Here is a 22,756-nt window from a genome sequence, read left to right on the forward strand (position 1 = left end):
TACAATTTGAGAGCTGAACACTGTACAGGATCCTCCCACCGAGACTGTTGGGAGGTGTTGATGTATTGGTTGAGAACGTCCAATCAGAATTGACTTTGTTGATCGGTGTCTATTAGACTGTTATTCATTACCTCATTCACTTTGTGCGAATTTCAGCTGAAGAGAGCATGACGAAAAGCTTTGTGGTTGTCTTTTTCTGGTAATGTCCTTCAAAGTTTCTCTCTCTCAAAATGTCTCAAAATAAATTAATATATCCACATATTTACATGTGTGTATATATATATATATATATATATATATATATATATATATATATATATATATATATATATATATACATACATATGTTCAGTATATAATACACTTATTAATGTCAGTGTGTCTCCTCCATAACTCAAAAACCATAAAACCTAGAAGCCTGACACTTTGCACACATACAAAGTGAAGTCCAAGGGAGTGCAGGAATGAAAATTGGGTGTTTGGATAAATTGAATGACCATTTTTGAAGATAATTACTCATCTCGCCATGCAAAAACAAAAACAGGCTTCGCCTTGGTCAGCCCACCCACCCTCTCATGGGTCTTAATGTGCCATTTTGTTTCAGCCTCCTTAAATGCCTTTTGCCTGGGAACAGACTGCAGCAGTCCTATACGACAAAGCATTCATCATCGAATGTCTGATCTTCATAATTCCGAATCGCTTGCCAAGCCAGCCATTCCTTATCAATCGTTTCGTTGGAATTCTTGCTTGAGTGATAAACCACTTGGCGAGTGCTTTGTCGTACAGATGGCCGACAAAGCTTGGTGGACATGTTGGGTGTGAAAATAAAGAATTGATTCAATTTTGGTGAAGATCTGAATCTGGATCTGATAATTGTTTCAGTGTTTCTTCACCATTGAGAGATTGGGCGAAACCGATGACATAACATGATATCTCAAAATGTTGTTGACGGATGCGGACAAAACTTTGTGGACACGTTGGGTGTGTGACAAGGAAGAATTGATTAAATTTGGGTGAAGATCTGAATCCAGATCCGATAATTTAAGTGCTTCTTCACCATTTTGAGATCGGGCCAAAAACGGTATGGAGAATGATATTTCAAAAATGTATTGGGCCTGATATGTTCTCGTGGATCAGGCATTGCATGGTGGAGGTGTGCACTCCACCGAGTGCCCTTCTCGTTTGCATCCGTTTTGGGAAATTTGTTGCTCAGTGTATTAAGGATCCCTTTTCTGGTTTGTTGTTTTCTTGCTCATATGCAAATCTCATCCGCTAGTCTGATGAACTTTTCACATATTCCACGAGTCCGACACACAATGTTCTGTGCACTTGCTTAAGCTCCGTTCGAGGGCCTCCTCCTGCTCATCTCGGTAAGTACAACCTCGGTATGCATTGGTTTTTGCAGAACATCTTGTGAATATTTTGAAGTTTCCTTGTTTTGGTGTCTAAATTGTAAATGTCCATTTGTGAACAGTTTATAATTAGTCAGCAATATTGCAATAGTGGCATGCAAGTTGGCTTATCGCTTTGCTTTTGGTCCTTGGAGAGAAGGATGACTTCAGAATTGGTCTTATTCTGCGTCGGTACTCTTTGCTGATTATTAACCCCGTTGTACTTGGTCCGAAACAGGGGCTTATGGATTTGGTCTCAATTTTCATGTGCATGCGTCCACAACCATATCTCAAATATGTATGCGCTCGCCTCTCCACACATTGTTGCAGAGATTGACGTCACATATGTGCTGTGTTGTCATGATTTACACCAATCATAATACAAATATTTATTTTGCACAAATTTATTTGTCATATTGGTGATATTATATTTAGAGCTAAAATTGTGTGTTTGTGTGTGTGTGTGTGTGTGTGTGTGTGTGTGTGTGTGTGTGTGTGTGTGTGTGCGTGTGCGTGTGCGTGTGCGCGTGTGTGTGTGTGTGTGTGTGTGTGTGTGTGTGTGTGTGTGTGTGTGTGTGTGTGTGTGTGTGTGTGTGTGTGTGTGTGTGTGTGTGTGTTTGGGTCAGTGGGTATCTCCTCCATAACTCTAAAACCAAACTGCCTGAAACTTTACTTTACTTGCACACTAAGAAAACTCCAAGGAAGTGCAAGAATGAAAACTGGGTGTTTGGGTTAATTAAAACACGTCTTTTGAACATAATTAACGGCCTTATTTAATTGTATCCTTCATCAGGTGATCCTCGGCCACCTCGCTCTCTGGGGTCTTAAGGCGTTTCCTGGGTAACCTCGCTGGGGTCTGAAGCCGCCATGTTTTTTGGCCTGCTCAACCATGCCTTAACCTGGAACAGGCCATGATGATTTCTTGATGCTGAAGTTGTTTTTTCCACTTTCCTCACTCATGTTATCGAATGCCTTTTCATCAGAACTACGAATCGCTGGGTACATTGCAATGTTATAAACACCCGGAGACGTCAGCGTTCGTTGCTTTATTTCATTTCTGCACATGCGATCAACATGAGTATCTCTTCAACTAAGGAGGATGACAAAATTTAAGCTCCAGAATCGAACTTGCAAGCAGTTCAGACTCCTAGAAAAGTGTTCATTTGTCCAATTCAGACATATTTGACATTTCAGGCGTTTCTGGGAGGTGTATGTTTAATGTGTGACTAATCGTGTGCCAAATGAGCCTTTTTTTCTCATTTCGTTTGAGTGCTTGCTTGAGTGCTTAAGCCACTTAGCGAGCGCTCTCCAAGCTGCTTGGTTGTTCATTTCGATAAAGTACCCGTGCTTTCAATGGAACATCGATTAAACACACATACGTTTCCACCTGTGTTGGGCCCTGCGGTGCCGTGCGGTTGGTTCCTCTGGAGGTGTCTCATCCACTGAAAATGTGCAATTTTATTTTTACAGGATGCCGTTTTATTTTACCTTTTGTACGATCTCCTTTAAATATAATTCACCCCTCACTTCGTTATCGATACATTTATAAAAAAACAATAAGGTCCGTCTGACCAGGTGTGTGCCATGATCTTGCTGTGAAGGCTGAGAGATCGACATTTTGTGTTGTGTCTTGATACATTTTTTTCATTTGAATTTCGCTAATTTCACACTTGAATTCCTCGTTCAAAGAACTCTGTTTAAAAGTAAATCTTTGTGTTTGTCGTTTTTATGTATTTTATGCATGTGTTCATTTGTGCGTGTGTGTATGTATTTGAACTGTATTACCAGAACGGATGTGTGTGTGTGTGTGTGTGTGTGTGTGTGTGTGTGTGTGTGTGTGTGTGTGTGTGTGTGTGTGTGTGTGTGTGTGTGTGTGTGTGTGTGTGTGCGTGCGTGCGTGCGTGTCGTTGATTGGTATCTACATGTGTAAGTTTCAGAATGTGGAATGGAGTCCTCCCAGGGTGGGCTCAGATTCACGAACCAATCATGATGTGAAGTTTTCTGTTTTCAAAATTTTGTGCCGAGGGCTCTCTTCAGGATTGTTACTGAACCCAGGACAACTTCCAACTGTAGTTCGTTTGTAGTAATATTCCCAGGGATGGTTTTTAATATCTCTGTGAGGTTCTTTGTCATCATTCCCTTGAGGTTCTTCGTCATCACTGATACAACTTTGGCATTCTTTAGCTTCCAGGATCTTCTCACTTCATTCTTGAGGTCTTGGTGTTTGGTCATTTTCTTGATTTCTGCATCGTTGGTCCAAAATCACTTGTATTAACACCTCAATTAGCAATGTCTTCTCATTGTTTTTATACCTAAGTATGATATCCTGTCGCAATGCTTTATTTTCGATGTTCATGCCCGATGAGATCATTAGGTCGTACGTGAGCGGTACTTCAATGTTTTCAGTGATTGCTTTTGGTTCATTTTCCCACAAATTTCCTCGAACTAGAATTTTAGTGAGGTGTCACTCTCCCCACCTCCCACCCTTTCTTGCTCTCCCCTCCCCCTTATTCATCCTCTCTGCCTTTACTCCCCCCCTCTCACCCTGCATCTGCTTCCTCTCTCTCTCTCCCTCCCTCTTCTCTCCCTCCCACCCCCCCCCCTCCTCCCATTGTATTTGCGAGTATATTTGTGCATGTATGTATATGTACAAAGACAAACCCACATCTCTCACCTGTGAATGGAGGGAAGAGCCAATCAGCTCTCACCTAATCAACTACACCCAGGTGGCTAGGATTATATAAATGATTGACCCCTTCCACTATCAGGGGTCAATGTTCTCGCCCAGTTTTTATATATATCTTTATACACACACACACACACACACACACACACACACACACACACACACACACACACACACACACACACACACACACACACACACACAACCCATCACTTCGCTGTCGAGGTTTTTTAATGAGGAAGTTGAGAGAGAGAGGGAGGGGAGAGAAGGGAAGCTCAGAAGGGGGAGGAGGTGGGAGGGCTATGACTCACCAAACGTTGCTATACCACAGGATGGAGGGATGTGATTTGGAGGGGAGAGAGAGAGAGAGAGAGAGAGAGAGAGAGAGAGAGAGAGAGAGAGAGAGAGAGAGAGAGAGAGAGAGAGAGAGAGAGAGAGAGAGAGAGAGAGAGAGAGAGAGAGAGAGAGAGAGAGAGAGAGAGAGAGAGAGAGAGAGAGAGAGAGAGAGAGAGAGAGAGAGAGAGAGAGAGAGAGAGAGAGAGAGAGAGAGAGAATGAGAATGAAAAAAAAGAATAAGAGAGAAAGGTGAGGGGTCGAGGACGGGTGGGGTTAGTAAAGAAAATGATATGTTATGCTTAATGACCGAACACACACAAAAACCACCTCATGTCAGAACAGCTGCACACACAAGGACACAACAGTGTTTATAAAGTAATCCACTGGCACATCTGCAAAAACTTTAATGTCCCAGTTCCAGAAAATTTGTGGGAACATGAACCAAGAGTAATCACTGAAAACATGGAAGTATCAACCGCTCACGTTCAAACTAATGATCCCATCGAGGGTGAACATAGAAAACAAAGTGTTGCGACCACATATCCATACTTAGGTTAAAAAAAAAAGAGAGAAGAAGGCATTGCTGATTGAAGTGTTTATAGCAGTGATTTTGGACGAAATGATGCAGAAATGAAGAAAATGACCAAACACCAAGACCTCAAGAATGAAGTGAGAAGATCCTGGAAGCTGAAGAATGCCAAAGTTGTACCAGTGATAGTTGGACCTACAGGAATGATGACAAAGAACTTCACAGAGATGTTAAACATAGGGGCAATACCCCTGGGCGCTCACCTTGTAGTGGCTGGATAAGATAATCAGGCAACCACTGGTAGGCATGGATGACCCACAAAATATATAATGGAGAAGAAAGTAAATACCTTTGGATTCTTTTTTTAGTGCCATTTGGTACATCACGGGTGATAAAGGTTGTGATCAAGTTTCATCAAAATTGTGCGTGTGGCTTCAGAAAAGAAGGCAAATACAAATTTTGAGGGGCAACCCCCACCCTCCCCCCCTCGTAGAACTCCTTAAACCCCAAGTTTTTTTTTTTAAAGGTGGTCAAGGTGTTAAAAAAAACTTCCCAAAGTTCCTCAACAGCAATAGCACAGACAGCAATGCATACCAATGAGGTTGTAAGCATTGCACGTGGTACGTACTTGGTAGCCTCATTGGTATGCATTGCTGTCTACGCTCTCGCTGATGATTCGCCAATAAGTGATGAAACCTGTCCGGTAGCTAAGGTGTGTAGCATTGGGATTCTCATGTGTGTACGATGTGTGAACGTCTTTATAGTTGTTGAGGAACTCTGGGAAGGGTTCGAAACAGTATAGCGCTTACCTTGTGTCAGTGTTCTTGGGTTGCTTTGTGCAGCTTCTATGGCTGGAGGAGTGTGGGAGGGGTCAATTGTTTATGTAATCAAGCCACCTGTGTTTAGTTGATTAGGTGAGAGATGTGTCTCTCTCTCTCTCTCTCTCTCTCTCTCTCTCTCTCTCTCTCTCTCTCTCTCTCTCTCTCTCTCTCTCTCTCTCTCTCTCTCTCTCTCTCTCTCTCTCTCTCTCTCTCTCTCTCTCTCTCTCTCTCTCTCTCTCTCTCTCTCTCTCTCTCTCTCTCTCTCTCTCTCTCTCTCTCTCTCTCTCTCTCTCTCTCTCTCTCTCTCTCTCTCTCTCTCTCTCTCTCTCTATATATATATATATATATATACATATACATATACATATACATATACATATACATATACATATATATATATATATATATATACATATATATACATATATATACATATATATACATATATATACATACATACATACATACATAGATGTCTGGTGTTGGCTTAATGGTTAGGGTGGTGGACTTTGGATCTTTGGATCTTGAGTTGAGTTCAAATTCCACTGAGCTGTTGAATTAATACTAGGTGCGGTTGATTCTGCCTGTCATCTTTCCGAGGTCGGCAAAATGAGTGCCAGCTTGCTGGTATCCTGTGGCGGAGTGGCAACCCGCCCAGGATTGTGCTCAATAGTCAAGGAGACTGCTGAGGCAGCACAACGCTCTGCACAGAGTATGGTCCCAATGCATATATATACACAAATATATATGCCTGGTGTTGGCGCAGTGGTTAGGGCAGCGGCTTGGGATCCAAAAGGTCCTGAGTTCAAGCCCCGTTGAGCCACTGAATTAATACACCAGGGGGTTGACTCAGCCTGTCATCCTTCCGAGGTAGGCGAAATGAGTACCAGTATACTGGGCCGGTGTATACCCCGGTTAAAATAGGTGTACCATATCCCTGTGTCGTAAGAGGCGACCAGGGTTGCGTCAGGAAGGGCATCCGGCGTAAAACATGTGCCAAATCACTATGCGGATCATACGGATGATCCGCTGTGGCGACCCCGATCGGGAGCAGCCGAAAGAAGAAGAAGAAGATATATATATATATATATATATATATATATATATATATATATATATATATATATATATATATATATATATATATATATATATATATATATATATATGACAATTGGCAGTTTTAAATGCAGAACTTGTAAAGAATCCATATTGTAATGTGTGGTGGAAGCCAAAAAGGAAATATGTCATTGTGAGAGGGCACCATCGTTTCACATCTACATAATTTCTAATGTTCCACTTGCCTTGTCTCTGACCCACCGTGTATATATCGAAATGCTATTCGTGCGTCTGTCACACTGCATTCATCAGTGCTTATGTACATGTGGGCACTTGCACGATGAACTGTACCTTGTAGACATGTTTTGGGATTTAAACTGGTTCATACATTGAGTCTACCGGGTCGTGGGGAGGGGGTGATAAGTTAAATAATCCACATTATTTGCGTACATAATGCATTGATGGCTCATAATGGCCTGAGTTTTAGTAAATACTGAACGAGTATTTCTCAATACAGATGAAGAATAGACAGGTGCAGACTATTTGAGGGGTATACATTGTACCTGGAACATTGTACCTGGAAACATTGTTCCTAACTCTGTTGCTTCGATGCTGACATGATTTATGTTTTGAGAGAGGAAACAATTTGTTATCGGAATACTGATCACATTCCAAAAATCTGGTGTTCAGCTTGCAGTATTACTTTTCCCTAAATAAAGAAGTTTGTCCATGTTATCAGGACACAAGTGATGAGGAAAAAATGTTAGAAGAGAATTGGCAGTTGAGAAAAGATACCCATTTAGTAAATAGAGACTTGTCCAACCAATCAATTTGTCTTGTGCACAAGTAGTCAAGTATCTACAGACGGTATACAGCCAATTATCATACGCTTGTAGCAATGTATTATGTACACATTTAGGACACGGGGGACCAAAAAATAAAAGTCATATGAAAGAGGTCAAGGTCATATGAAATTAACAAATTGATCAAATTGATCAGTGTTCATTCAGGTCATAAATATAATATGCACATAAACTTAACCATATAAATACATGCTGTGATGAACCAAACTAACATCTTAGGATTAAAAGTGCAGATTTCCTAAAAACGTTACATTCTTCCTAACGACCTTTGATGTTCTGTGTACTGAACCCAAACTGGCCTTTGGTATTGATTTTTATATCATAGGGTAAACTTATTCTATGGTTATAAAATCAAGCTTATCGCTACCAGTAATTTTGTAGCAGCTTGGTAAATGCAATTTGTTACGTACTTCCTAACATTTTTGACCCAATCATGGAAGTATGTAGTAATGTAGTGGTACTAAACTGGTATGTAGTAATGATCCATGTTGAAACTTGCCATTTTAAATCATCACTTTATGCAGAAGTAAATTGCTATTTAAGATGTTCTATCAGATGCATTTCAAATTTCTGGAATAAGATTTTGTAAGCTTCACTATGACTGGGGGAAATTTTGCAAAATCTGAGATTTTACACATTTGAAGGTGCTAAGATATGCAGAAGGTCATAAGAAATGTACTGTTTCGAGGAATTGTTCTATTCTTATGTATAATGATATATATCAAACAAAAAATACATTTTCAACCATTGTGGACAACATATTCAATCATACATGGAACCCATTTCTAAAAAATGAGCTATAAAAATGGGAAAAATAGCCTGTGTTTGGATAAAAAAAACATGCTTTGTAAGCAACTACATCCATCGGACCCAGAGCTAAGTATACATTTTCTGAAACAACAGACACTTGGGCATTATATAACATAAAGATTGTTTATCTTATTAAAACTGGGTTCAATATCTAAGCTTTCTCATCATTTAGGACCACAGCGTATCCATGCTACAAGCCCATAAACTAGTAACTAATGATCAGGAACCAAATGTCAATGATTATTTTTCCAATTTGCCACATTTTTGAGATGTTATATACCGTATTCTATGATTTTACCCATTTTGGACGCCATCTTGAATATCGCCAGAGTGCCGGGAAATTCTTTTTTGTTATCCTCTCAAATGTGTAATCGGACCATAAAAGGACCATAAAACTTGGTTTGGTAGAGTCCTGGGGGGGGGTGCATGGATACCCTCGGTAGATACTCCCCTTAAGGGCACAGGGCCCAGTTGCTAGAAGCATGGATAAGCACTATCCATGGGATAAATCACCTATCCTGCAAATAAAATTTATCCTCTGGCTAGGTTCCGTTACTCAAAGCCTGGATAACTTTATCCACTGGATAAATTAGTAATTTTTCTGGATAACTCTATCCGGCCTAATCTGGCCCAGATAAGCCTTATCCGTGGTTCGTGACTCGTGCGAAGGTTTGTCCAATTCGAAATGGCAAACAATCCAGCTTTTTCGACATCTATCGGATGAACGTTGAACGGAAATTCCGCAAACGTGTTGATCCAATGCGTGAATATTCAGAGCATGAGTTCCATGGCCATTATCGATTTAGTAAGGTAAGTTTTACCTTCATTTTTTATTTAGTACGCGACGGTTTGATGCGTGATATGAAATGGAACTGTGCAATCTTGCCAGTGATACTACTTTGCATTGCCTTAATATTTTTTTCCACGTGTGTATTTCGTCAACTCGTTAGTGATTCTTTCGGGATTGACAATTCCACAACTAGCAGCTGTATGGTCCATAGAGTGCCTGCAGCCATGTCACAAAGAGTGAGAGACTCTATTAAATGGTCACGCCCTGCAGACCGGGACAATATCCGTCAAGGATTTTGCTAGAGGAGGGGATTCCCGACCGTCATCGGGTGCATTGATTTTACTCACGTTCAGATTCAGGCCCCGAAAGAGAATAAAGATGTCTTTCTCAACTGGGTACAGTACCACAGTACCACAGTACCACAGCATAAACGTTCAAGCAACTGCGACCGTACAGGTAAAGATTGCGATTCTACCTTTAAATAGATGCCTACATCACAGTAAAGTGAATGAAGACCAAGAAATGCATCTCTATTTCCTCACAATGTGGATAGTTTTAATATTTATATGATTATAGTACATAATTATGAAAGGTGCACAGGTACCATCAGTCAATTGTCTTGATAATGTACTCACCTGTATTTCCTAGTAATTGTCATTTTCTATCTGGACAGGAAAGTTCACAAATGTGGGAGCAAAGTGGCCTGGCTCTAACCATGATAGCCATATCCTGAGCAATCCGCTTATTGCAATCTATCTGTGCAATCTCCATGGTGGTTTCAGGGATGGCATTATACTAGGTGATGCATTGTGCGCACCTTTAGATGTGTCCTAACCCCGGCCTAATCATGGTACACCTTTACTTTTTACCTGTTCGTACCACACGTTAAAATAGCTCTGATGGTGCAATGTGTGCATTGACCGTTGAAGCTCCACTGAAGACATATTCATCCATCGAGCGACCCCTGCTGTGCACGGTTAAGTTTGTCTTCATTTCCTTTGCCTTCCACCAAAAAAATGTGAATTAAATCATTTCGTGAAACAAAACACTTCAATGAATTCCACGGTGATTAATTAATTCTCCTCCCCCATCCCCTGTCGGTTGTGAGGGACTTTCACATATACACGGTCCTGACAAGCTATCTCCAAGAAAGGGGACAGGGGTAGAGGTGGGGAGTGTAAGTCTGTAGGGAGGGAGGGGGGGTGGGATTGAAATGCAAACTCAATGGTAACAAACAAACAAATAAATAAATAAATATCCCTCATCCTCACGGTGCCAGACTACGTGCAGACTCATTCAGCAAACTTAATGGCCTCTCATTTGTTCGGCCACAATGGGATGTAAACGTAGGACAGGTTCTGCAGTTGAAGCTGAACCCGTAGCCCTAATGGCCATCTGTTTGTCCATGCATGTGAGTTTCTCTTTGGGTTCTCTGCACATCCTATCCATGCACAGCCTGCACAAACCACGCAGACACGGGCACGAACCACACAGGCACGAACCACGCAGACACGGGCACAAACCACACAGATATGGTCACGAACCACGCAGACACGGGCACGAACCACACAGGCACGAACCACGCAGACACGGGCACGAACCACACAGGCACGAACCACGCAGACACGGGCACAAACCACACAGATATGGTCACGAACCACGCAGACACGGGCACGAACCACACAGGCACGAACCACGCAGACACGGGCACGAGCCACAATGCAGCATGGAGGCAAAAGTTATTTCCTTCATGAACAACTACACAGTTTTACACAACATACATGATTAAATGTTTTTTTTAGATCCTCGTGGTGGATCTCTCAGTCTTACTCACGTTGTTGTTCTTGTGGACTTTTTTGTTTCACAGCCTTCAGTTTTCATCGAAACTTCCTGAAACTTGGCATACATATGTAAAAATACCCTGTGCAGACAGTAACCATCTCCGATTTTGAAAATTCCTCCTAGAAAAAAAGGTATGACGTCAAAATATCTCCGCTAATGGAAATCGGCTAAAAATTTATCTCCGAAACTAGGCAAGCTTTTTGAATTCTGTTTGTGGGAATCGAACAGGGCATAGCAGAGATGAATTACCGCACATATGATACATCACTATGATGTCATATCAATTTTTATGACGTCATTCCTATTTTTTGACATTTTTTGTTTCACAACCCAGAGTTTTCATCGAATCTTCGTGAAACTTGCCATGTATATGCAGAAAGCCCACGCGCAGACAGTAACCATCTCCGATTTTGGAAATTCTTACGAGAAAAAAAGTTGACGTCATAATATCGCCGCTAATGGAAATCGCCTATACCATTATCTCCGAAACTAGGCAAGCTGTTTGAATTTTGTTTGCGGGAATTAAGCCGGGCATTAGCACAGATAATTTATCGCGAACCTGATGCATCACATTGACGTCATATTCGTTTTTATGACGTCATCATTAAGAGGACGAGGATCTTAGCTCATTTGAGCTTGTTAAAATTATTCTTATTAAAAACCATAATGCAAGACAACAATAAATCGAAGGTAGACAAACAAGATGTTTATGGTTTTTTTATTTTTTATTATTTTTTAATACATTCAATTTGTTTTCATATAATGCTTAAACTGGAGATAAAAGTAGCTCCTGCTTGGTGTCAGCGTGCGTGCTTGTCTATGCACATAAAAAAAAGAATAAGAAGAAGACGTCTGAATGAAAAAACATTATACATTTTTAATACGGACGGGCTTTGCATTTTACATTTCTATTTTGATCTCCCTCTTTGTGTGTTGTTGTATCTCATTCAGTATTCTGCATCTCAAAAGGCTGTGATGGATATCACATGAACAATCTCCCCCTCTTTGCTCATCACAGCGCCAAATTTTATACAGACCCCTAAAGCGGTTGCGGACAGCCTTTGCTTTCGTGTTTTATATATATTTTTTAATTTTATTTCTCCCCTGCAATTTTTTAAAGTAATAAAATGCTCAATGTTTCACACATTTTGTTCTCTTGGTTTGGATTTAATCGATACACGACTTGGTGTTATTAAATTAAGGTTTTGGTATATTCGACCCGTCCCCCCATCAATCCTGGAGCTTTGGGTTCAGTCCAATATGTGGATGAACACATAGGTGCGGATATGTCGATTCAAATATTTTTGTCAAATTAATAAAATGCTCGGTGTTTTATATATTTTGTTATTTGGTGTGGATTAAATCCATCAATGTTATTCAATTGTTTTAATACTTGCTTCAGTTTGCTTTGGTTGACGGTTTGGATATGTATCAAGTGATTCTTCACCATTGAGAGATAGGGCTAAACCGATATATAACACTATGTTTGATTCGATTGTGGTGAAGATCTGAATCCAAATATGGATACGATAATTATTTAATTTTTATGGGGATTCTTCACTTTTGAGAGATACGGTTAAAAACAATATATGGCATGATATTTCAAAAATGTATTGGGCGCGATATGTTCCTGTGGATCAGGCATTGCGTGGTGGAGGTTTGCTCTCCACCAAGTGCCCTTCAAATTTGGATATGTATCGCTTTTGGAATGGTTCTGTCCACTGTCCATTCCCCATCCCTCACGATCCTGGGCTGGTTTTGTTGAGTCCACATTTACATTTGGTTTCTTTTCCGTATTAAACAATTAATGTTTTCTATATTTTTTAGTTTTGGATTGCATGCACTCGCCCAGAGACACAGTAACTTCCCGGCATTGGAATCACCATCATGGCTTCAGCGGTTATTGAGATAGGTCGGGATGCAGTTTTACATTATTTTGAGAGGGGAACAATGAGAAGAAGTACAAATTGGCGATTTATCGATCTCTCGTTGTGGTAGTTTCACGATGTATTCTGGCATCTTTTTAAGTCTTGGTAGTTCAGAAAATGCTCGAGAATAAAAAGTTATGGCTTTTAAATGCCTATGACGTCACTCCATAGTTGTTTATGAGCATATCATTGTGTACACATTTGAATAGGTGTCTCTTTTTTTTCCAGTATCATCCCTCTCCACGGAGTCCTGCCGTACTCCATGATATATTATTAATGGCGCTTTAGTAATTAATCCACATGTGTCATGACATCATCATGCCAGCAAATAAGCATGTGGTGAGAACCAGTAGAAAACAACAATGTGCATGACTGATCACGGCAATGTCGTGCCGTATCGGCACACGCTGTATGATGATACTGCTGGTACGAGCCCTCCTTTACACGCTCTCGTGTCACCAGACACAGCATTTATCCCATTTGGTGGGCTGAACGTTTGCCTTCCTCTTTCTAGTATGTTTGACTTTAGCTGCCATGACTCTTTTGCAAGCAGACGAGACAGTGCAATGCATTGTGAGACATTTCCATCTACCAATCAAAAGTTTATCCACACCTTATCCAGCCCCTATCCAGTGAATAGCTTTCCAACCATTGTTTATCCATCGGGTAGTTAACCAGCGGATAAGAATTTTAACCACAGGATAGCTCTTATCCAGTGGTTAAGTTGTCTGGGCTTCTAGCAACCGGGCCCAGGTTCATAATGTCATCTACAGAGTGGTCTTCAACTCCAAGTATGATACAATGTTACAGGTATTAACATATTAGTGTATTCGTTGTACCGTTACTTTCATTTGTAGGTCACTCTGTGGTCAAACCGTTGGACCTGAACCTTCATTCATGGTCGGATGTGTATGCTGCTTTCTTAATCGACAAATGTTTCTTCGACGTATTGTTGTGTCAAGTACTCGGGCAATTATCATGCAATGTGCAAATACCATTTAAACTCATACATAATAACATATTGCAGGTTTGGTGTGCAATGAGAATGGTGCTCCAACCCAGAAGGCAAAACGTCTCAGAACATCCTTCAAACACCACCAACTGCGTGCTATGAAGTCATACTTTGCTTTGAACCACAATCCAGATGCCAAGGATCTCAGGCAGCTCGCACAGAGAACGGGCCTCACCAAGCGTGTCCTTCAGGTTTGTCCGTCGTCGTGTGTCTGTTTTACATATGTCTCGCCGATGAGGACACAAGTCTGAAACGGCGCCATCCACGACTGGCATTGATACCGACCTTTGTGAATACACGTGACCTTTGCATATGTCCTCTTCTGGGTAATGGTCTATGGTAATGCCCTGTGGTACCTCTCCTTGGATTGATGATGCATTTCAGTCGAAGTTTCTGGATTTTTCTTTCCGTGGGAATGCTCGATCCACTCGTTACATTAATGAGGTGCAAGGCCATTAATGAGGTATATAGAGACTTTTCTTTGCTAGACTTTTTTCCTTCATCTTCATTTGTTGTTGCGTGCGAAATAATTTAATTGTTGTGTGGTAAATCACAGAATTGTACATTACGTAAATGTTACATTTTGCAACTTCCTCAGTACTTTCACTAAATCTTGGTCGAAGGCAGTAAAGGAGCATTTACAATGACTATAACCGGAAGAGACCATTACCCATAGACCACTAACTAAATACACACCCTACTGTGACTAACGTCGTGGCTGAATGGGACACTAGTCAATCTGCAAAACATTCACAAATACCACACTCGTGATGTTTTATATAAATCGTAATGTTTATTTTAAAATAGCAGGAGTACCCAGCACTGCTGGGCAAGGCCGGGTCCCTCCTCCCACTCTTCCCTTCCCTCCTCCCACCTCCACCCTTTCCCTCCCTTTTCCAACCCCCCCCCCCCCACCTCACCCACCTTCCTCCAACCCCACCCATTCCTCTCCCTCCTCCCAACCCACCCTATATCTCCCAAAAGTATCCGGAGTTGTTCTGATCAAACATACATTGATTGGACGACCACAATTAAGCACATATTTAGAGACGCACATTTTATTTTTCAAGCTGAACCGGGCGTTGTGGCGTGCGCCTGTCATCCGGCTACTCGGAGGCTTGGGTTGGAGGATCGCTTGATGACGGGAGCTCTGCGCTGGGCTACGCTATGAGAGGGTGTAGGGCAGCCCGGAATCATGGCGAAACCCAATCCTTATTCCTGTGTCATAAGAGGTGACCAAGGTTGCGTCAGGAAGGGCATACGGCGTAAAACCTGTGCCATATCAGTATGCGGATCATAACGGATGATCCGCTGTGGCGACCCCTAACAGGAGCAGCTGAAAGACGAACAACAACAACATTTTATTTTTCAAGCTGAAAAATATTGAACAGAAATATCAACAAAATTGAACATTATTGTGATGCTTTAGAGTTGACAACATTGAATGCTTTTTCATCAAGGTCCAGAACGTGTAAATTAGTTGGTGTTCCAATTCTGGAACAGCCCACACATAGTTGACCATGTGAAAAAGATATTCAAAATCTTTTTTCTTGCCAGATAATCAGAACGCACTTTGTAAACAACTATGTAGGAAGGCATACGGCTCAAAATCGCTTGTTTTTTTAATTTTCACAATTGAGTGGAAATTTTTCACAGAGTAAATGAATTAAAATATAATTTTTTTTTCAAAGAGTGAGATAAGGAACGCTCTTGAGGAGAAACAGAAGATATTTATTAGGTTTAAAATAACAGGACTGGAGTTAGATTTATATCAATATCGGAGAAAACAGAGGCAAGTCAATAAAATAACTCAAGAAGCCAAAAGAGAGTATGAGAAGGACATGGCTAAAAATATTAAACATAATAACAAGGCTTTCTTTAAGTATATCAAGGGAAAATAACAGGTTAGGACCAGTGTGGGCCCATTGAGGAACATCACTGGGAGAGGAGTTAGTGATGAAAGTGAGATGGCAGGCTTATTAAACAGGTATTTTTATTCAACTTTTACACAAGAACAGTCAGGAGAATTTCCAATATCTGAGAGTATTTATCAAGGAGGTGAGGAAGGGCTCTTACAGAAGATCCAGGTTGGAGTGGAGGAAGTAAAGGAACAGCTTGGTAATCTAAGAGTAGATAAGGCTCCGGGTCCAGATAACATGCAACCGAGAGTATTGATGGAGGTGGCTGAGCAGGTAACCGAGATGTTAATGGATATTTTCAATAGTTCCCTGGAGTCAGGACAGGTACCGGAGGATTGGAGAGTAGTAAATATCACACCATTATTTAAGAAAGGATCCAGAGAAGAATTGGGAAACGAAAGACCTGGTTTGACTTCAGTTGTGGGGAAGGTGTTGGAGACTTTAATTAAGGACCGGATGAGGAACCATTCAAACAAATACAAACTAATTAAAGGTAGTCAGCATGGGTTTACCAAAGGTAGTTCCTGTTTAACAAATATTTTAGAGTTCTATGAAGCAGTGTCTGATTGGGAGGATGATGGAAAGGCAGTGTACATAGTATATCTAGACTTTAAGAAGGCAATTGATAAGGCACCACATCGGAGGTTGTTACCAAAGTGAGGGCTTGTGGAGTGGCTGGTCAGGTATCTAATTGTATTGCAAACTGGCTTAGTGATGGGAAGTAAAAATGGCTGTGAGTGGAAGGATGTCTTGTTGGGAGGATGTAAGTAGTGGGGTACCTCAGGGATCAGTACTCTGACCACTACTATTCATTATTTACATCAACGATTTGGATAATGGGGTAAAGAGTAAGCTTTCCAAATTTGCAGATGACACAAAGCTTGGAGGTGAGGTGGATAACAGAGGGGGTGGTGAACAGATACAGGAAAGTGTTGATACTTGTATAGATTGGGTAAAAGATTGGCAGATGGAATTTAACCTGAGCAAGTGTAAAGTGTTGGGGATGGGAAAGAACAATGAAAATAGAGATTACAGGATGCAAGGGGTAATTTTGGAGCGTGTCACACAGGAGCAGGATCCTGGGGTGGTAATAGATATGGGAGGTAAGCAGGCAGCACAGTGCCAGGCAGCTGTAGGTAAAGCAAACAGGGTTTTAGGTTGTATTCAGAGGGGGATCATTTTCATTCAAAAGAGGTGGTGTTAACATTGTACAATAATTTAGTGAGGGTCACATCTAGAATATTGTGTGCAGTTCTGGTCACCACAACTCAGGAAGGACATAAATGCCATCGAGAGGGTTCAGTGCAGGGCTACTACATTGATTCCGGGCCTAACTAGACTCAGCTATGAGGAGCGACTGAAGGAGACAGGGCTTTATGCCCTAGAAAGGAGGCGGTTACGAGGAGATATGATAGAGATGTTTAAGATAATGAAAGGTATCGATAAGTACAGATGAATTATTCAACAGAGTAGACAGTGATAGGACCAGGGGCCATAGCTTGAGAGTAAAGAAGAGGAGCGTAAAGACGGAAGTAATGTTGGGGACTTTCACTCAGAGAGGAGTTAATGCATGGAATGGTCTCCCTGGAAAGGTCATGGCAGCAGAAAAAGTAGATAAGTTTAAATTAGAATGAGATAGGTACCTGGAAGTTATGGAGATGGAGGGGTATGGGGATGTTGATAGGACTTTTAGGTAGTTCGAGCATCGATGGGTGATTATGTACATGTGTACAGAGTGGTGTTGGTGGGGGTCTTGTCAAGGGGGGTTGTGTGGTTGATGTGAGTTTTAAACCAAGCCCATGCCCCCTCCCCTGAGGGAAGGAAAGGAAAAAAAATACGAAAAACACAAAAAACTACGAAAAAAAAATACCAAAAAACCCCCCAAAAGAAACAAACAAACAAAAATATTTATTTCATTAATTAAAAACTTTTTTTTTTGCATTTTTCCTCCTTGGATCATGTGTGGATGGGTTGGTGTGGTGTTCGCGCAGGCATGATGGGCTGAATGGCCTCCACCTGTGTTGGATTTCCTTGTTATTCCTTCTTAAAATATTATCACAATAAAATACTCTTCATGGGGGGTCCAGTCATCTTCTTTCGATACGCCCGATATATATATATATATATATATATATATATATATATATATATATATATATATATATATATATATATATATATATATATATATATTGTTGCTAATTCGCGCCCGCCGGCGTGCGAACGGCCACGTAACTCGAATCGCGGCACGTCACCCACCGGACGGACAATTCTGTCGTGACCCTCTTGGCACAACGCCGGGAGCCAGTCACGGGTGGGTCTTTCGACCTCACCACAATCGTGCCACTTGGCCACCTGCGTAGGGTAGGGTTTTTCGCCAAACTCGACCTACCTAAGTATCCACGCGGATGGTTAACCGGGCGATCGTACCTCGCCACAGGTCGACTCTGGACACGAGCCACTTGGGCGGCCCGTTCCGTACTATCGGGATAACCGAGCGGTGTTATCGTCGACCTGGACGGTTCAGATTAATTACCGGGATGTTGCACCCACTACGAACCCCTTACGTGAAACAAGATGGAGAGTCAATAGAGAGAAGATGAAACGAAATGGGCACAGTTCAACAAGCAAGCAGTTTATTACACGACACACGGAAAGCACGTATATACAGCCATACAGAATACACAAAAAGCAAAGGCAAGAAGAAAACAGTTGACACCGACCTAACACTTACACAGGGCAACACTTACACAGTTTTTCTTCACAGACGGCGCCAACTCACATTTACACAAAAGCAAAAGAAGGAAGCCACCCTCACAGACAAGGAGGCAGACAGGCCCGTAGGCCAAATGTGCGCGGGACCTAGAGGAGCGGTCAGGTCCGCGAGACCGGGGACGTTGTGACCCGCGTCCTTGTGACGCGTTGGCGGGCAAGCCGCAAAAAGTCCGCGCCGCTGTGCCCCGACTCCAGGCCCCTGGCGTGCTCGTTGGCACCACGTTTGGGGTGGGGGAGGAACGGGGCCCCCTTTGCACTATCTCAGCACGGGGGTTGGGGAAATTGTTGATGCCCTGGGGGAGGGAGTGGCTGGCTGGCTTGGGTCCCGCGACGAGACGAGCGATCCCTCACACCGCAACCTCGTCGCCGACCGCCGTCCTCCTTGCCTCGAACCCGAGCTCCCTTGCTGCGACCCGCCGCCTGCAGCTCCACCGCACGCACTCCCCTTCTTCCAGCTCAACTCTCAACTCCGCTTCCCAACACTCCACGCTCCAATCTTCTCGCTTCTCTCATAACCAACTCTCGCAGTTCCACACTCTTATCGCGAGTCGCCTTGCGCTCGTCTCTTTATAGGTGTCAGGAGGCGCCGATATGCAAATTCCCGGAAAAGGACGTGATTGGAGGCGGGGCCACACCGCCCCCCCCCCCGGTCAGCCATTGGTCGGGTAAAAATCGGCGTGAACCTCCCCTGATCCTAAAATTTGCATAGACGGACCTAGACGGAATTCACCTACACGCACCTGGGGGCGGGGCCAAGCTGCCTCGCGCTTGCCCATTGGACGGAGGAGAAGTGGGCGTGAAGCATTCCTGATCCGCGGATCGACGCGCTCGGCCTCCATGGCCGAACGGCTCCAGGAACACGATGTTTGGTGTTGACTGGTGGTGTTTGGGAATGGCCGTAGAAGCGATGATTTGGGATGAATTTGTGAAGGTAAAGGTGAAGGTGGTGGTGTTTGCGAATGGTTGTCGAAGCGATGATGTGGTTGCGTAGGTGGTGGAGGTGGCGTCGTTGTCGTGTGGTTGGCGCTGTGGGAGGGATGGCGTGGTTGTTGAGATATTGTTTGAAATAAAATGTAGAACAGAAAAATGGCTAACTCAAAGCGTCGCAGCCGAGATGGATCACATAAATTCCCTCTATACAACGGGTTTGGGCTAACTACACATGTACCTATGGAGATATCTCACCTGAGGGCCCTTTATGGTGTAATGCGAATTTCCACAACCGTAACAATATATATATATATATATATATATATATATATATATATATATATATATATATATATATATATATATATATATGTATATATAGCCTGGTGTTGGCGCAGTGGTTAGGGCAGCGGCTTGGGACCCAAAAGGTCCTGAGTTCAAGCCTCGTTGGGCCACTGAATATATATATATATATATATATATATATATATATATATATATATATATATATATATATATATATACTGCATATATGTATGTATGTATGTATGCATGTGTATATATGTATATACCAAGTCGTATAACTCCAGGGGGTCGACTCAGCCTGTCATCCTTCCGAGGTCGGCGAAATGAGTACCAGTGTGCTGGGCCGGTGTATACCCCGGTTAAAATAGGTGTACCAGATCCCTGTGTCGTAACAGGCGACTACAGTTGCGTCAGGAAGGGCATCCGGTGTAAAACATGTGCCAAATCACTATGCGGATCATATGGATGATCCGCTGTGGCGACCCCTAACGGGAGTAGCCGAACGAAGAAGAAGAAGACATATATACATATATATATATATATATATATATATATATATATATATATATATATATATATATATATATACATATATATATACATATATATATATATATATATATATATATATATATATATGTATGTATATATCGGGGCGTATTATGTGATTCCATCCGTCCGTCCGTCTGTCTGCACTCTAACTCCCAAAGTTTTCAACTTTCACGTTTCATATTTGGTACATAGGCACAGACTGTGGAGACGGTGTATCGCGACATACGTTCGTCATCTAAAGTGGTTGCCATGGCAACCAGGATGCTGTTTTCCATCCGTTCCTGTCCGCACTCTAACTCCCAAAGTTTTCAACTTTCACGTTTCATATTTGGTACATAGGTACACACTGTGGAGACGGTGTATCGCGACATACGTTCGTCATCTAAGGTGGTTGCCATGGTAACCAGGATGCTGTTTTCCATATAGTAGCACAATTCTGTATATACCTTCTTGTTCAGGCATATATTGTGCTCACTTGAGCTCTTGTTAACTTTGCAACACAAGGTTCCCAGGAGCATCATTGACTGAGGTCATGGCAGTGCTGCTGATGCTCATAGTTTGCTTTACTCATTCTTATCCTCTAATTTGTTTTGCCTTCCAAACTGTGGCCTGACCTACCTCAATCACTGCTGAAGCCAAGCAAACCAGGCCAGGAGCGTGAGGTGGGGGGGGGGGGGTGGACAGTGGCCAGAACCATTCCAAAAGCGATACATATCCAAACCATCACACAAATCAACTGAAACAAGTATTAAAGCAATTTAATAACGTTGATGGATTTAATCCACACCAAAATATAAAAAGCATCAAGCATTTTATTGTTTTTGAAACAATATTTGAATCGACATTTCTGCACACGACGTGTGGTAATCCACGTCGTGTACTGAACCAAAAGCCAGGATTGAGGGGGGGAGGGGTAGAATGTATAGCTTAAGCAGAATTTAATAACATGGATGGATTAAATCCAAAATAACAAAATATGTGAAACATTAAACGTTTTATTGCTTTCATAAATTTCACGTGAGAAATAAAATTTGAAAAAGTATATAAAACACAAGAAAGCAAAAGCCGTCCACATCCGCTTTAGGAATATGTATAAAATTTGGCAGGGTGAGGAGTGAAGAGAGGGAGATTGTTCATGTGATTTTCATCACAGCCTTTTTTAGATGTTGAATACTGAATAAATACAGCACTACCCAAAGAGGAAGATCAAAAGTGGAGATGCAAAATGCAAAGCCTGTCCACAATCAATATGTATGGCGTTTTATATTCAGATGTCTCCTCCTCCTTCTCCTTCTCCTTCTCCTTCTCCTTCTCCTTCTCCTTCTCCTTCTCCTTTGATGTGTGGAGGCAGGCTGGAGCAAATCAAATGTACAAATCGACCCCACCCCACCTCTGTCATTAGGTTTTTATATAGTTTACCATCTAAATTGAAATTCCATGGAATGAGGTAGTATCACAGAGTACGACAGCTTCATGGAAATCTGTAGTATAGTATCATGGAGTATTACTATTCTCCATATTATAGACTATACTCCATAACAAATAGATAAAACATTAAGAATTTTAATCTTACAAAAAAATTGCAGAAAAAAGAAGAAAAAAAACATTTAAAGAAAAATGTAAAAACAAAGAGGGATGAAATCTCAAAGAAACAACCAAACAAGGAAGGAATGACACCACATTATGATTCCACAATACGACACCACAATCTTCTTATGGGTTACCATCACGACATCTTTTGACATTTTACTTTTGTTGTGGGATTGTGATGGATGAGGAAGAATAATGAATAAGAAGAATAACAATGAAGAATGATACCACATTACGATACCACAATACGACACAACATACTTTTGTTGTGCGATTGTGATGGAACATCGTCAAAAGATATCGTGATGCTAAACCAGTATAGGATTGTTGTGGCATTGTCATGTGGTGTCATTCTTCATTGTCATTGTTCTTCATTATTCTTCTTCATCCAGCACAATCCTCCAACAAAAGAATAAATGTCAAAAGATGTCGTGATGGTAATCCATAAGAGGATCGTGGTGTTGTATTGTGGAATCATCATGTGGTGTCATTCCTTCCTTGTTTGGTTGTTTCTTTGAAATTTCATCCCTCTATGTTTTTACATTTTTCTTAAAATGTTTTTGTTTTCTTGTATGATAAAGCAGGAGTGTCTGTCTGTCTCCGCACTACTCCCTCAG

The 22,756-nt window shown here is 41.7% G+C and overlaps 1 protein-coding gene across 2 annotated transcripts in view; it reads left to right on the forward strand.

The window, feature by feature from the left end:
• LOC147022555 (LIM/homeobox protein Lhx9-like) overlaps nt 1-22,756 on the forward strand; it is a 219,712-nt gene that overhangs the window by 179,738 nt on the left and 17,218 nt on the right. For both annotated transcript variants that reach the window (XM_085887244.1, XM_085887245.1), the window contains one exon: nt 14,083-14,258. In XM_085887244.1, the coding sequence (XP_085743370.1) occupies nt 14,083-14,258 (176 nt within the window). The remainder of the gene's footprint in view (nt 1-14,082; nt 14,259-22,756) is intronic.

Source organism: Eptatretus burgeri, chromosome 7 (assembly GCF_056783735.1).
Source record: "Eptatretus burgeri isolate ZD-2024b chromosome 7, Ebu_testis_v1, whole genome shotgun sequence".
In the NCBI taxonomy this organism is placed as follows: Eukaryota; Metazoa; Chordata; class Myxini; order Myxiniformes; family Myxinidae; genus Eptatretus; species Eptatretus burgeri.